The sequence below is a fragment of the Talpa occidentalis genome, unplaced genomic scaffold (assembly GCF_014898055.3).
Source record: "Talpa occidentalis isolate TD23 unplaced genomic scaffold, MPIMG_talOcc4v2.1, whole genome shotgun sequence".
Lineage (NCBI taxonomy): Eukaryota > Metazoa > Chordata > Mammalia > Eulipotyphla > Talpidae > Talpa > Talpa occidentalis.
In genome coordinates, this window is record NW_026555331.1 from 60,687,628 (window position 1) to 60,705,723 (window position 18,096).

At 36.9% G+C, this 18,096-nt stretch overlaps 1 protein-coding gene across 1 annotated transcript in view; it reads right to left on the reverse strand.

Moving 5' to 3' along the window:
* Positions 1-14,196: 14,196 nt before the first annotated feature.
* Positions 14,197-18,096, reverse strand: part of RAB2A (RAB2A, member RAS oncogene family) — a 75,079-nt gene continuing 71,179 nt past the window's right edge. Inside the window, exons 7-8 of the mRNA XM_037506290.2 lie at positions 16,462-16,530; positions 14,197-14,463 (exon numbers count right to left, since the gene is read on the reverse strand). Of these exons, the coding sequence (XP_037362187.1) occupies positions 14,368-14,463; positions 16,462-16,530 (165 nt within the window). The 3' untranslated portion in view covers positions 14,197-14,367. The remainder of the gene's footprint in view (positions 14,464-16,461; positions 16,531-18,096) is intronic.

Sequence of the window (18,096 nt, forward strand, 5' to 3'; positions counted from 1 at the left end):
TTGGAACCATCCTGTATGTAGCTTTTCAGATTGTCATCTTTCACTTAGCAATATACCTGTGGGTTTCTTTCGTGTCTTTTTATAATGTGAGAGCTCATTTCTTTTTTAGATATAGATTATCTGGATATACTAAAGTATTTATTCACTCATCTATTGAAAGATATCTTCACTGCTTCTATCTTTCTGCAATTATGAGCAAAGCTACAATAAACATTTATGTGCATATAAGTTTTTAACTTAAATGGGTAAATACTAAGTGCCATTTGCAGGTTCATATAAGGGTATATATAAACTATATATTTTTCCTTCAAGAAAGACTTTCCTTTATGTAAAATTTTGAATACAGAAAAAATACAACCTGACTTTTTTTAAACTAGGTTGTTTCATGCAGTATCTTGTTGATATGAGTTTGTCAGTTTGAGAATCTATATTTTACATTGCAACACAAAGCTGAAATCTTCAATATAGCACATTGTTATTTGGTCTTTGCTCTTCATTTAAATAGACTTTTATTTTTAGAGTATTTTAAGGTTCACATCAAAATTGAGATTCCAGTATACCCTTTACCTCTGCATTTGTTTTCTTTGGTAATGTCATTTATGAAAGTATAGTTGCATATGAATTTGTTAGTGATTCACAGCTTTTAAAATTCAGAAGTGATAGAAGATCATGGAAACAAATACAAACAGTACAGACCCATATAACAAAATTATTTCTCATACCTCCCAGCCCTTGCCTGTTCACCACTCAGTTCAATATGTAAACTTGTACATATTTTTCTGCATTTTGAAAACATATTTACACTGAAATAGATTTTTTTAAAATTATTTTTGCAAAAATGGGATTCTACCTAAATATTGCGCTACAACATAATTTTTTCTTTAAACACAGCTGATCCTTGAACAGAACAAAGCTTAGGGGCAAAGTCCCTGTGCAGAGGAAAATTTGAGTATAACTTTTTATTCCCCTAAACTTAATCGCTAATAACATGCCATTGACCAGAAGACTTACCAATAACATAGTCAATTAACACATATTTTGTATATTATATGTTTTATTGTGCAATGTATTACAAAAAAGGAGCTAGAAAAAAGAAAGAAAAGAAAGTGTTAAGACAAATGTAAGAAGAAAAATACATTTACAGGATTGCACTGTACTCATTCCAAAAGTTTACTCATCTCTTTCTGAAATGAATTGTCTGTCAGTTCCCACATCAATAATATCTATGGTACATATCAAGCAATTCAAGTTTTTCTTGTAATATCATGACTTTTCTCTGTTTCTTGGGAGCACTTCCAGTATCACTAGTGGCACTTCATGTGGGTCACATGGCATTATTCAAGGTTTATGGTATTGCACTAGACACGATGAAAAATGCACGAGAACCTCGAGAGATCACTTTTCATTGCCGCATGCAATTTACTGGAGAGACCAACTGCTCACACAGAAATGATTATCATCACATGGCATTTTAAGCAGTTACTTGCAATACTTGAGCTCAGCACAATAGCAACAGGAGGAGACTCTGAAATGATATAGTAGTATAGTATACTCTGCAGATAATTATGGAGTTATGATTTAATACTGCATATCTACATTTATTTACATTTTTCTTGACTGAATACTGTTATGTATGGTCTATAAGTGTGTAGATACATTTTGATAAATTTTAACAATGAATTTGTACATGTTATGGTAATAAATGATGTCTATATATCTTCAGCTTTCATGACATACTTAACTTTTTCTTCATTGTTTTTTTCAAGGCTACACAATTCATCCGTTTTTTCAAATTGTCACAAATTTCCAAATATTTTCCAATATGTATTTTAAAAAAATTCACATATAACTGGACCCACATAGTTCTAATGGTACTCAAGAGTGAAATGCACACTATAATCTTCTCAGTTTAGTGCATTAAAAAACAGCCATTCTTTTTTGGTTTGTTTTCCCCCCAATTATATTAAACTTTATTTATTTATTGGCTATGGATATTTACTTATTTATGGATTGGGATAACATTGGTTTACAGTGGTGAATGTGATTCAGAACCATAAGATCATACCTCCTCAGATACAGGTCTTCACACCACGCCCACCACCAAGGCACCCAGAGTGTTCCACCTAGTCCATTATGCCACCCTCCCAGTGTGGAAAACTAACATTCTTTTGAATGACTGCATAGTATTTCATCACCTATCCATTCTCCTACCATACCATGCTCTTTTAAGTGATTTTGCTATTGTGAACCATGTTTAAGTAAACATTCATTTTATACATTTGTACTAAAGTTTCTGTGCAATAGAGATAGGAGTATAAAATTGGGATCATTGACTTATTTTACACATACACATGCACACACACACATTCATGTATTAAAATTGCCCCTGTGTACATTCCATAAACATAGGCAAGAAAATCTTTAAACCTAAATATTATCAAGTATGTACTTTTTGCCCATTTGACAAGTAAAATTGGTATGCATTTGCTTCAGCTTATATTTTACTGATCTTGAGCATCTTTTTAAAATTTTAAAAAAAGATTTATTTATTTATACATACAAGAACTGGGGTCCAGGCCAGAGTTATGGGGGGTGAGAGGATTCACCAGAGACAGAGTGCGGAACAGAACAGGCAGATTAACTGAAATACACTGCTGAGGGGAGCAGTGGCCAGGATAGGAGAGGTCTGCTGTGCCATGTGGGTAGCTCCTTGGGCAGGATCAAACTCAGTGCTGCAGTGCCTGTGAATAGCTTCATAGGTTGCATCTTAACCCCTTGAACATTTTTTCATGTGTTTGGAAGTTATTTATTTTTCTTCTTTGGTGAATTTCCTGTTCATGCCCTTCATTGATTCTTTCCTTTTATACAAATTTTTAACTTATACAAAAAATATATTATAGTCTATATAATGTAATATTATTATTAAAAGTTTAGTATAATGTATATAATTAAAAATAAAATTTTTCTACCCAGAAATCAGTTCTCAGTCAAAAATTTGGGGTGGATTCTTCTATATAATTTTCTTGATATGTGTATTATATATACCTCCATAACACACTTATATGTGTATATATATCTGTAAATATACATGGTCATAATATATGTATCTTTCTGTATCACACTTTTTAAACAGTCTTTTGAACACAGACTTATATATTATTTAAATGGTTTTATTTAGTGTGTTTGATATATAGAATCCTGACTTTTTTAACCATTGGCTACTATACCATGAATTGTTATTTAATTAACATGTATACATTGTTTCCTACACATCAGCTATTCTTTAGTGCTTTATAAATATTTTCCCATTTCTTATCACATTGACCCCATGGAATAGGTATTAGTATTTCAATTTATGAAGGAAACAGAGGTAGAAAAAAAGTAATTTGCTTAATATCTCACTGCTAGTCAATTGTGGAATAAATTCAAGTGTATTTAAAATACTCTCATGGATAAACTTAAGTGGTTTTTAGTTTTGTTTAGTTTTGTGCTGCTTCCCATAGTGTTGCATTAAACATCCCAGGGACATGACAAGCCTGGAGAGGGGCTGAGATTTGGAAAGAAGCACCAAAACAGGCAGGAGAGAGAGGAGGAACATTAGTGCAGGTGTGTAAGTCTTACAGCATCTCTGAGATGGAAAGAACTAACCATGGAACTAATAAAGTGCACTGTGTCTTAAAGACAAGAGTAAAATAAGTCAACAAATCCTATGGGATTACTACTTGGAAAATAATTATTAAGCCACAAGCAAGGATTCTGAAAGTCATTATTTTTCAATGACTTGGATACTAAATATGAAAGAATATCACAGTATATGATTAAGTAACACATTAACATAATTTATTTCATTTATGTGGCAAATACTCAGTATTTTCTAAATGTTCTTTCATATTGAATTGAATCAAATAGTTAGAAGGAATAATTGCTGTTTAATTTTTGGATGACATTTTATAGTTATACAAAGAGAGGGCTATTTTGTTATAGAACAAAGAATTTTGTACGGCTTCCCCGGTGGCGCAGTGGGTTGGACACAGAGCTATGAAGCTGTCCACAGCCTCTGCAGCACAGGCTCAATACCCGCCGGCCAGCAAGGGTCCCCATGGCAGGGCAGACCTCTCCTGTCTCGCCTGCTGCTCCCCTCAGCAGTGTCTTTGGTCTGTCTGCCTGTTCTGCTCCCTGCTCTGTCTCTGGTGAATTCTCTCACCCACTGGCTCCTCTGACTGTACCTCCTCTGGTATAAATAAATAAATCTTAAAAAAAAAAAAAAAGTTGTGTGAAAAAGAAAACAAGCAGTTGAAAGTAAAAATAGATGAGAAATGATAAAAAGATATTAGAACTTGTAAAATGCCTTAGATTTGGTCAAATAGAAAAATAGGCATATTTGCTCTTTGAAATGAACTGAATTTGAAGAATACATGTAAGATTAACTTTAGATTTTGAAAATAAACAGAGCTCCTCAAAGCACAAGTGTTTCTGGAATGAATATCATTATCTCTAAAGATACCTTGTTGCACAGATAGACACTTCTTGTTCCTGAATAAGCTGTCTAATAATGCAACAAATTAAATTTCTCTCAAATTAAACTATATCTTAATGCAATTTTTAAAAAAGAGAATTGCATCCTTCCGTTTTTTTTTAGATTTATTTATTTATGCATACAAGAACTTGGGTACAGGCCAGAGGGATAGGGGGTGAAAGGATTCACCAGAAACAGAGTGGGGAGCAGAACAGGCAGACTGACTGAAACACACTGCTGAGGGCGGGAGAGTCAGGAGAGGTCTGCTGCGCCATGTGGGTAGCTCCCTGGCTGGGAATTGAACACATGCTGCAGTGGCTGCAGAAAGCTTCATAGTGCTGCGCCTTAACCTCTTGTGCCACCAGGGAGGCCCCTTAATGCACTATGAATAGAATTTTCAGAGTCTTAAGAGGTGGTGCTAGCATAAAATGGTAGGAAAAAATGTCAGAAATAGGTCCAAATACAAATAATTTTTAATTTTTTTTATTTTGGGTTTTCATTTTTGCTCCTCCATATATGCACATGTTCCACTCACCCTCCACCAGTAGATGAATGGATAAAGAAATAGTGGAATATATACTCAATAGAATACTATGCAACTGTCAAAAAAATGAAATGAAGCATAAAACTTTTGTTTGAAATAAAGCACTTAGTATAATGAGAAAAGATATATTTCTTTATAAATGAGCCACAGTCACCAAGGAAGGGGAGCTGGAAACAGGGGGCTCGCTTCCATATCACCTCTGGACTCTGAAGCTGGGTGCCCAGACTCCAGCCCTCTTCACAAAGGGGCTGAAGGTTGACTGAGCATGTGGGGCACCAAGGAGGGGCAAAGCAGGAGTGAGAACTGTGGGGAGAAGATTATGAGGTGGGGATGGACAGGAGATGGCTGTTTTTTATTGTTAGTCAGCTACAACTATTCAACTTTTAAAAGACTAGGTACACATAATTTAATCAATTTCTAATAAGAATGTTGAATCACTATTTTTCTGTTAAATTTAGAAAAATCAGGGCCTCCCTGGTGGCACAAGCGGTTAAACACAGTACAGCACTGTGAAGCTGTCCATAATCTCTGCAGCGCAGGTTCAATCCCCAGCCTGCCAGAGAGATACCCACACGGTGCTGCAGACCCCTCCTGTCTCACCTGCTGCTCCCCTCAGCAGTGCATTTCAGTCAGTCTGCCTGTTCTTTCCCCCACTATGTCTCTGGTGAATCCTCTCACCCCCTGACCTCTGGCCTGTACCCCAGCTCTTGTATGCATAAATAAATAAAGTTTTTAAAAATTTGGAAAAATCAGAACTGGGTTAGTGACAAGTACTACTAGATAATCAAATTGATACACATAGCAGTAGTCACACCACTGAATTGACACGCAAATTATGGTACACTGAATACTCCTTAATCACACATGGGAGTGAAGCACTGATACACTTTACAGCTTAGATGAACCTCAAAGACATACCAAATGAAAAAGCCAGACACAGAAGGCTGCATGTTGTCTGACTTCATTTATATGACATGTACAGATATGGAGAATCCACAGAGCTGAACACACATCAGCGGTTGCCAGAGGCTGGGTGGAAGGAGTAATGGGGAGTGACTGTTGAATAGCCCCTGTGTTTCCCTATGGGGTGATGAAAATGTTTTGAAGCTAGGTAGAGGGGGTGCTTGCAGATTGTGAATGTACTAAATGCCACTAAATCGTTCATTTGTAAGTGGTTAATTTGTTATTGAATGTCACTTCAGTTTTTATTTATTTATTTATTTATTTATTTATTTATTTATTTATTTTCAAGATTTATTTATCCATACAAGCACTGGGTACAGTCAGAAGCACGGGAGGGTGAGAGGATTCACCAGAGCCAGAGCAGGGAACAGAACAGGCAGACTGACGAAATACACTGCTGAGGGGAGCAGCGGTCACGGCAGGAGAGGTCTGCGTGCCATGTGGGACCCTCGCAGGCGGCTGGGGATCGAACCGGTGCTGCAGATGCTGCGGGCAGCTTCCCAGCCCAGCGCTCAACTGCTGCGCTACCAGGGGAGGCCCTTCAGTTTTTTAAAAAAGAAAAATGTATTCAAATGGAGAGAGCTGCAAGGTAAGAACTAGGAGGTTCTGTTGAAATGTATGTGTGTCTTCAGGAATTTCATGATGCAGAGAGGTGGTTGCTATGTGATGGGAAGACATGTGGCCCCCGGGCCAGACAACACCATGGAGACAAATGCGTGTCAGCCCTGTGACGCCAAGGAGACTTCATGCAGACAGCCTGGGTTCCAGTGGGTCTTGATGAAGTGATGAGACATTCAAAATCAGGAAGGGAATTATTCCACAAGCAGAGCTAGATTTAGTAGTCACAGATGAAAATGAGGAACATTAAGGAAGTAACATGTAGCTTGTTCGTGTTCTGTCCCGTGCAAATCCATCTCCACCATGCACCCTTCCTGATTAAAGAGCCCAGTGGACCCTCTCACTCCTTTTACCCATACTCCAGAATCCCATTTTTTTTTTTTAAAGATTTATTTATTTATACAAGCACTGGGTACAGTCAGAAGCGCGGGAGGGTGAGAGAATTCACCAGAGCCAGAGCAGGGAGCAGAGCAGGCAGAGGGACCGAAGTACACTGCTGAAGGGAGCAGCGGGCGGCAGGAGAGGTCTGTGCGCCATGTGGGACCCTCCTCTGGTGGCCAGGGAGCAGCCAGGGATCGAACCGGCGCTGCAGAGGGTGCGGGCAGCTTCGCAACCCAGCGCTCAACCACTGCGCCACCGGGGAGGCCCCAGAATCCCATTTTTATAAGCTGAATTGTACCTACCCCCCAAATTTGAATGATGAAATTCTAAACCCCAGTTCAGAAGACTGGGATCTTTTTCGGAGATCTATCTTCACAACAGTGACCCAGTGGAGTTCTTATAAAAAGAGGAAATTTGGATATGAGGACACACAAAAACGGGAAGTCTCTGTGGTGACATGGGAAGATGGCATTTTCAGGGCAAGGAGCCATGCAATATAGCTCCTTCCCTTGTGGCCCTCAGGCTGAACCAGCCCTGCTGACCGCTTGGTTTTGGACTGCTGGCCTCCGGAACTGCCAGACGATACACTCCAGTTGTTTAAGTCACCCAGCTTATATTACTTGTGATGGCAGCAAATGAACACAACACTGTACCACCCTTTCTTTTCACCGATAAAATATGCATTACCTGTGTAAAAACTTCACTGATGGATAACTCATACCTGGGGTGCTCCTAACTGATGCACAGGCTCAAATGAAAGGCGATGGAGCCAACTGTGCGGCCAGTCACCATGTTCTCATAAATGTGAGTTCTGTGCAGCAGCTCCTGGGGACTGGAATGTGGCTATTTTAATGTAAAATTAATTGTCAAATCTAAGACTGCAGCAGCCTGCTCTCTAGTGATTATCTGGCCCCTCCAGCTAGTCGTCTTCATTCTTGTCCTCAGTGCTCTGCATCTTGTTAGCAACATTCCAATTATGACAAATGACTTCAGCATTTCACATCGAAAATACAGCCCTTTCGGTCAGCTTGCACCCCTTTTTTAATTCGTTCTTACTTGTGTAATTCTACAACAGGAAGGACCTCATTTCTGGAATTTGTGTGATTTCTTTTTCACTGCTATTATCATAATCATCACGAGTTCACATTTGTGCACACTTGACATCTGCTTTATTTTAAATTGAATTCTGGGCATAAATAATATTAAAATTGACAACATTAAAACTCTATTTAATGTTATATCAAGAAGTCACTATGTGTTGTTTCTATGATTTTTCATGAAATCTCTGCATACAAATATTTCCTATTCTGAATAGCATCTTGACTGTAAATTTTTCTGAGTAGGAAGGTGTAAAGATAATATTCCTAGACGTTGACTTTGCTTCTTAGGCTGAGCAGTGAAGTGAAGTGACTGTTATCAACTACCACCCCTCCCCCCATGAACCATGGCTTTGATGTGGCTTTGCACTGAGTGGGCACAACCGATCCAAAAATGTCTTATTCATAGGATATAAGGAATATATTAATTCTTTAGAGCAGTTATAATCAAGTGCCAACAAACTGAGTGGTTAGAAACAACAGAAATGCTTTCCTTCACAGTTCTGAAGCTAGAAGTCCAAAGTCAAGATGTCAGCAGGGGACCTCCCTGGTGGTGCAAGGTGTTAAGCACAGCACTATGAAGCAATCCGCAGCTCTGCAGCATGAGTTTGATCCCCAGCCAGCCAGGGAGCAACCCACATGGAGCAGCAGACCTCTCCTGACTTACTCGCTGCTCCCCTCAGCAGTGTATTTCAGTCAATCTGCCTGTTCTTTTCCCCACTCTGTCTCTGGTGAATCCTCTCACCGCCCCCAACCCCCAGTCTCTGGCTTGTGCCCCAGCTCTTGTATGCACAAATAAATAAACCTTAGAAAAACCAAAAAAGATGTCAGCAGGGTCATGTTCCCTCTGAAACCTGTAGGGAAATTCTCCCTTGCCTTATCCTAGCTCTGGTGGTTTGCTGCAATGTTTGGTGTGCCTTAGTTTGAGAATACATCATTCCAATCTCTGCCTTTGTTATCACATGGCCTTCCTTGTGTGTCTTTGTGTTTCACATGGCTGTCTTCTTACAGGGGCACTAGCCTTACTGGAGTGGGAGCCTACCTACTCCAGTAAGAGCCTGAACTTAAGTTAATTACACCTACGATCATTCTATTTCCCACCAAGAATACAATCTAAAGCACTAGGGGTTAGCACTTCAGCATCTCTTCTTTTGGGAGGGGGACACAATTCACTCCATAACAAGGGAATAAGATAAATTTCACACATTTAAGTTTGGAGGGCAACTCATTAGGTAATCTAGTTTAAGGGAGATAACATCTTAAAGAAAATGCATAAAACACTTAAGTATAAAGAATTATAAAGCAAATATCCATCCTCACTTGATGAAGGTAGTGTCAAGTCAGTTAACTCTTGTGATGATATTTTGTGGGGACGCACAGACTATGCATATATGCGTATATTTTGTTTCTTGTCCTGCTTTTATTCCCCTTTACCATTAACAATTCCTCCCTTTAACAATTATTGCATTGCTATTTGAGGATTTTCTGTTTACATCATGCCTTCTATCTCAACTAATTGGTATTCTGTGAAGAATGTCCATTCCCCCCACCCCCATTGCTCTATAACACAAACACGTAGGTATTTTATGTTCTACAACTCATTACTAACATCTTTTCAAATTGTTCCAGACTTAGCCACCAGAGACAGCAAGTTGGTGCTCGTGTCTTCTAACGTGCCTCACCTTTCCCTGCTCATCATTTTAGGAGCACTTCCTTCTGGCATCACAAGATGTTCCAGGCTCATTTTCTCATTATCTTGCTCCAGCTCTGGAGTCAACCATTTTCTCCAAGGCACCCTCGTTCCCCTTATAACAGAAATCAGTACCTGAGCACGAGGCGTGTGCATTGCTATTGGGGGGTCTGCCTTATGGCGCTAGTAGACAGTTAGGAAACGATATTTATCATTTAATCTATATATGAGATATGTACATGTAAAAGCCATGAGTTTCCAACGGCTGCAACTCCAATCTAACTCCACAGGGTTCATTCTGGCCTTTCCCTACCTTTATGCCTTTCTCGATGCCTTTCTTTTGCTTTCATTGTAAATCTTTCACTATCCACAACATATTTGCCCCATGTTAATACACAAAATGTACTTTTATTTTGCTAGTCATATTTCAACTATGGTATACTTAAGTATAGTTCACTTCTGTTTTCAGTCTACAGCGTAGTCAATCAAAATCCTGTCTTCCGAAATTGCTGATTTTATTTGCTACCCCATCAGTGTGGTAATGTCATTCACTTGTAACATAGTTCATTAATTAGCTTGTATTTCATATTCAGTTTCCTGCACATCATGGCTGATTCAAATTATTTTCAGAGTATGTGGAACATGACTACAGCTGAGTAGAGCTAAATAAAAATATACTGAGCGGCGCCACTCATGCCAAATTCTTTTCTCTTATATCCACCCATTCTCTGTAGCTAACCATCTTAGTTTTTATAGTTTACTCTTCCTGTGTTTGTTTTGCAGAGGAGCAGATACATGTATATTTTCTTATACTGTCTTTAAGACACGGATGGTAAGCTGTAGACATTCTTACATTTGCTTTTCTCACTTAGTGTATCCTGAAAATCAGAGCTCTTCCTCAATTTTTATAACTGTGCACCACTCCACTGAGTGGTGGTGCTCTAGTTTATTCAATCACTCTCTTATGCACAGACATAGAGGTCATTTCCAGTTATTTTGTAATGAGATGAGACCTAGTGCTCTTGAGTAAACTTGGGCATGTGTCTTTGTACAGTTGGTATTATTGGGGTATTAGGAAATCCTAACAATGCTTTTGTAGCTTTAAGCTTCTGCAGCAAAGTATATTTGTGGTTTTATTAGCATTGCCAAGGTCCATAAAGATAGTACTAGCTTGCACTTCGAATGGGTCCCATCAAGAAAATGTCATATTTTTACTAAATATATTCCAATCTATAGGTGACAAATGGCACATCAGTCTTAATTTGCTTAAAACTATATTCATGTTGTTCAATTTTGATAAATTTTGTTACTTTTCTGTTTGTTCATGAGGACTATAGCTTTTTTCTTTGCATTTTCTTTGGTTTTGGTGGTCAGTTATGCTGGCTTCACAGAATGAGTCGAAAAATATCTCCTTTTCCAGTATTTGGCTATTTGGTATGACTTCCTCCTTAAATATTTGCTTGAATCAATTTTTAACATATTTTAGAGACTTTATCTTATGTGAATTGTCTACTTCATGTCTTTTCCCAGTGTTTTCTATCATGTTTTTGGTCCTTTGTGCTTCAGTATTTTAGAGTTGGCCTCATGATTTTGTAAAGCTAATGAATTGGGTAGAATGACCCTCAACTTTCCCATCACTTCAACCAAGTAAGTACTATTATATATATGTACACACACCCCATCATAGAATGCTTATGGGACAAGGCTCTCTATTAATTGGAAAACCAAAGTACAAGTAAACAACAAAAAATACAGGTAGATATGTCTATTGTATGGTCAGTTGTGAAACAGGGTTTTATCTTCTTGCATTGTATGATGTTTCAGCTAATATAGCGATGCTGCCCAACTGAATACTCAGCTTAGGTGGGACTTCACTACCTATGAGAGAATATTTAATGTGTTTCAAAGATAGTTATCTTTTTGAGTGATCAGATACATTTTGGTTAGCATTTACATTCCTACTCTCTTGACTTTATAGAAGATAAAACAGGTTCTATTTCCTGTTAACAGGCTTTTAAAGCCCCAAATAAACTTAAATTATGAAGATTACCATTTTGGCATGTCATGTGTTGAGATACTAAAAATTCTATTTACTTTTTCAGTGACTGATTTTCTAGCTACTAAAATCTGTGCACAGATGATCTAAAAATCAAAGATCTACGAAAGACTCAAATACAGAATTAAAGATTGTATAAACAGATACCAATATTTGTACTAGGGATAAAAAAGCAAGGATAAGCAAAGAACTAGAAACCATATACATTGTTTTGTCACCTGACATAAAGGATGCATTACATGAGTAACGGTTGATGAGATTTGTAAAGAAACTGCCTAAGATGGAGGCAGTTCAAAGTTACCGGGTAGGAGCTGTATTATATTGATTTATAAAAGAATTAGGGGAATAACACTGGAAAATGAACAAACTTCTGGAAAAAGTTACAGTGGTTTAAAAATACCAATTTTCTCTTTTTTTGACTTTTAAAGATTTCTTTTTTATGCAGAGAAGAACTGGGGTGTAGGCCAGAGGTGCAGGGGGTAAGAGGATTCACCACAGAGTGGGGAGCAGAACAGGCAGAACTACTGAAATACACTGCTAAGGCAGTGGGGGAGACAGGAGAGGTCTGCCACGCCATATGGGTTAGCTCCCTGGCTGAGGATCTAACTCAGGTCGCAGAGTTAATAGCATGATAGTGCTAAGACAACCCATATGCCACCAGGGAGGCCATAAAAATAACAATTTTCAAATTATACTCTTCTTGGTATACAGCACATCAAGTCCTCGTAACTTTTTCTACTTATCACTAATCAGAGTGATTATAGGATCCGTGAATTTGATATGACCACTTTAACGGAAAAAAACTTTATAGTAACAATACTAAAAAAAAACTAGATTTCTTCTCACCTTGCCCAGGAGTAAATTAAAACAAAGCTAAGATAGCATCAGGTGATTTCCAAGAGCAATGTCAAAGTTTTGACAATCTAAATCTGAATTTGCTGAATTCAGTTGCTGAATCTTTAGGGAGGACCTCAGAATGTTGATGTTGGAGAGTGAATTGAAAATAGTTTCATAATATGAACTTCTTTATAAATTTGTCTAACAGTTTGAGTTTTCTGTTGGTTGAAGAACAGAAAACACTCGCTTAGGTCAGTAACAAAACGAAAGTCATTATACTGAGAGCTCTATCACATTTAGCAATTTTTTTAAAAGGGTGTTAAACATTCGGACCCTTCTAAAAAAATATGCTTAAATACATATAAGCTGTGGACTGACTGAAAACATACATTGAAAAAAATAATGTGGTCATAATGAAAAAAAAAAAAAAAAGAACACTTTTATACATAGGCTTTTATTTTGCACTGCTATAACAATTTCATTATAGACCAAGGGAGAAAAAGAAAAAAAAAAGGATAAAACCACCACACTGAGTAAATTACTTAAAACTTTTCTACTTTTTAACAGGATTTTCCATCTGGCAGGTTTATTGTCGTATTTCTTTCAAGACAGACAAGATGCTTACCATATTTTAAAGATTATAGGTTGCCACTGAAAAAAAAATTTTACACAGTCACTGTACATCAAGGTTGAAAAACTGTCCTGCATGAAAAATAGAAATCATGTGAATGAAAGTAAAAGAAAACATTATTGTGTTTAAGGAAAGATTAAGGTCCTCAATGTACCATCTAAATGTGGACATTCAATCTTCTTGGAGTCATTTGGAGAGAGTTCTTCTTCCGTCCTTTTCACTCATTATACTGTGCCTTGACCTAACAGTACTCGTTAAGGCAAACAAATCCTTTTCTGAAGAGGTCTTAAAGAAATTGTGGACAAATAGCAAACTTTTGGCATTAAAACAGATTAACACATACATAGCTATTAATAATGTACATTAAGCATATTTTTCTTGGACTAGTGACAAGAAAAGATGAACATGCTGGTTAACAATGTCAAAAAGTTTAAAATTCAGTGTCCAAGCAATTCCTAACAATGCTTCTGTAGCTTTAAGCTCTAAACAGTATAGAATTTATGCAAATGCATTAAAGAATTCAAGCTTGGCAAATTACACCCAAGCAGGTTATTAAACTATATATACACAGAAAGTAAATGATAAATACAGAATTAAAAGAGTCCTTCTGTTTTTCCTTATAGCCTTGAAAAGTGACAAACTTTTTGAGGACAGTTCTATAATATTAAACATTAGGTAACCAGAGGTGTTGGGAAACCTAGCTACACAAACTGATTTAAAATACTCAAGATGACTTTGTAGTGTTTAATACAATTCAGTTCCGTAGGTAAGGGCACAAGACGACATTTAACAAAAATAATCACATCAATTGACCTAAAAATCAAATGCAAATAGATATGAATACAATCTCCAAAATCTGTCTCTTTAAGTGAACATTAACCATTTATTCAAAGTTATACAAGAATTTGAAGGATTAAAGTCTTCTGTGACATAAAGCCATTTCAAACAGTTTCATGTCTCAGCTGAGCAGGAGGAGAGGGTGAAAGAATAAGGGAGTAGGCCCCATTTGAGTAGTGAGACAGTAAAAACGGAACTCAACAGCAGCCTCCCCCGGCCTGCTGTCCTCCCTGATTGCCTGCATGTGTGGCATTAGTAGCAGCATGCTGAGGGCCAATTTTAATGCCATTTGCCTGAAAAGAGAAAAACATAATAAATACAACTGGATCCAACCAGACAGTATAGTCTAACTAAAATTCTAAAAATCCACTTAATTCTTCATAACACAATTTTACCAAACAACTCTAAATATATATTAAGCAGAGTCTGGCAACAATTCAAATGGTATCTCTTAGGGGATGGTCCTTTCTTTTAAAAATAACACTATAAAAATATTTCTGAAAGTAATTATCATACAAGTACTAGGGAAACAGAAACTGGATAGTGCTGCTTTTCAGGGAATTCTTATAATGCAGAAATTGTTTAAAATAATCAATGCAAGAAATCTTTAAATGACAAAATATACAAAACCCGTGCTACTCTAATACAACTTAAAATCTTTTTTCTAGACAGCATTTCTGTTCCATGTTGAATCAGCTGTACAGGCTAAGGGCATGAGTGTTCTGTGTCATCAATAATTTCTATGATCCCCAAAGACATGGCAGCTTGCCAAGAACCCACACACAGAGTAGTTCTTTCATTCATCAAACTCACACTTATGTCTTAACCCTCACTCCCTCAAGTGGATTTTACCTAAAAATACAACACTTTGAGAAAAGTAATACAGTAGCTTCAGAAATTAAGCTCTTAAGGAAACTTTACGTCACAGTAAATCTCAGATTTATAGTGCTTGGCAGTTGTTCTGCAACAGTAGTAGCCTTGGGGTTTCTGGCACTAGCTCAGTATTGACAGCAGCTGATGTGGTTTCTTTTCGCTCTTTTGACTCCTCTTTAATAAAAAGCATGCCCTATGGCTCATTGGTTTTGCCCCCTCTGGGCTGGTAGCAACTTCTTGAGGAATCAAGGAGTCAGACTTGGCATTAGGCCAAATAAATCGCACGGCCTGTTGGCTCCTGACAGCACATTACAATCAAAGCTACACAAGGCACAGTAAAGCAGTCAGCTACTATATGAAACTAGACAGAAACAATGAACGTGCCCTTTTAAATAGAGGTCCAATTACTGTTCAATTTATATGGCATTAGTCTCTGAATGGTGTCGCCTTTAAATTAACTCAAGATCTACTGCCACAAAAGGCTAGAAGATAGTATTTAGAAACTATATTGTGACAAATTAAAAGAAATGAGGGAAATCAAGCACTTTTTGGAAACCTTCAGCAAAATTCTGTCTGCTTTAGCAAAGAATATGTAGGCAAAAAAAAAGAAGAGCTATGTTTATGTACAGACTAAGAGACACATATGCAATGGTTTCATAATACAATGCTTTCCTAATTGCAATTGGGGAGAGGGATGAGGCGTCCTCTCTTGGAAGCATGAAGTATTATTATGAAATGGCAAAAATACTTATATAAATATCCATAGAAACATTCTGAATAAAGATAAAGGCATAGCAGGAATTTAGGTCAAAATGGTAAACATTCTAAATAATATTGCTTCAAACTTTTACATTTTATCCTAATCATGTTAATCAAATAGGTTCAAAATAATATTCCCCTCCACCAACCCCGTCCCCGCCCCCACTGCCAAAACTACCCAGTGCCAATTGCCAATATATTAATTTAGTCTCCTGAAAACGTGCTACATTATACCAGGAATAATTTCCAAATTAGGTATTTCCTTCTTTCATGCCAGCCAACAGAAAGAGTATCTTGCATTAGTAACACAGCACATACATTTACACACTAGAAAATTATTCCTCACAGCAGATGACACCATATGGATGTGTGGATGAAAATGGATTTTCTTCTCTCTTTGGGGGATTTATATTATTTTACATTGCTTGCATAAGGGGGCAGGGTCACTTTTTAATCCAAGTGATGCTCTACTAGAATAAAAACATTTAACTATTACACAACATATAACAAATTTTCAGTTAGCTAGATGATGTAAACTATGTTAACTGATATCAAAGATTTACTGAAGGAATTTATAAAAATATAAAATCATAAATACAAGTAGTAATTAAATTTCAATTCTAAACAAATATTAGTCAATAATGTTTATATGTATATACCTCATTATTAATGTCAAAGACTCCTTCCTGGATTTTTTCATAAATTTCTTTTGCTGTATTAATAAAAGCCTGAAATACAAAGTACAGAAATTGGTTAATATTATTTTAGACCACAACAATAAAAGAATATTACATAAAAGTTCCAGACAATATGATAATGTTCAACATAAGAAAAGTAACCAATATTCCCCTAAGAATAAGGTAAAGATGTATATGAATGTTCATTAGCATTTTTAGCAGTATTATTCATAAAAGCCCAAAAGCGTGAACACCACAAATGTTCACCAACTGAAGAGAAAGAAACAAAGTGTGGCATAACCTATACAATGGAATATTATTCAAGCACAAAAGAAACAAAGTACTGACTCATGCTACTATGTGTATGAACATTTGAAAACATTACAGAAACCAAGCACAAAAGACCACATGTACTATGATTCTAATTATATGAAATGTCTAGAAAAGGCCAATCCACAGAGATGGAAAGCAGACTACTGGTTACTAGGAGTAAGAGCTAGAGAGAAATGGAAAGTGACTATTAATGATTTGGGTTTATCAGTATCTGGAATTTGATAGTAGTGATGGCTATACAAATCTGAAAATACCAGAAATAACTGAACAGCATCATTTAAAAGGTATAAGTATATGAATTATGATATGTGAACTATATCTCCAAAGAAAAACTCATGAGCAGGGTAGGAGGGAGAGACTATATACTGTGAAAACAGCACACATGAGCAAGACACATGACAACTAGATAAATACATAAACCTCGTCTTGAAACTAGTTTCCTTCTGGAGGCAACTGTTCCACACAGGACTTTTTGTCATGACAATGTATTACTTAATATACAGTTTAAGAGGGAAACAATCAAAGGATGCTTGTGTTAAAGAGGTGAAAGGGCAGCCCAACTTCTTTGTCAGGTCAAATAAACTTCCACCCTTTCCCACATGATATATACTATTAAAATGACAAAAATTAGTATGAGAACACTGTAGTCAAATTAACTTAAAAATACAAAAATTGATCCACAGCATTTATGTAAGGTATTAAGATACTTTGCACAATTATTGCCAGTGCTACGTAAGGTATATTAAACACAGGTTCAAAACGATCAGATTTGAGATTACAATATAATCAACATTGTAAGTCAGGTTTTCTTCAACTACCACTTTATGACAATTCACAAAAGGCTATTCACTACTACCACTGACACAGACTTGATTCAAAATTTATAAAGTAAACAGGGTTCATGGAGAGGAACAAATCATACCTTTCATCTTTTCTACACTGGAAACATTTGACTGCTGAACTTGCCACCAGAGCTTTTGTTTCCTAATTAACAGGACTGATATGTTTTCACCTTTAAAGGCCTTACAGCTCCCCAGAGTAATCAATCTACTGCAGCTCAATTACTGCACCAAGAACATACCAGTCAGTGAAGGAGACATGACCAACTGCGGCAGGAGCACAGAGGTATGAATATGCATAAACTCTAAGTGGCTGATCGAATCATCAGAGAGGGTCATGAGAATTTGCAGCAAAATAATGAGAAGAATTAATCATTGCAGATTCACAAGGCACTTAGGAACCAAGTACACTTTTCATGTGTGTGCTGGAGTTAAAGTGAAGGAA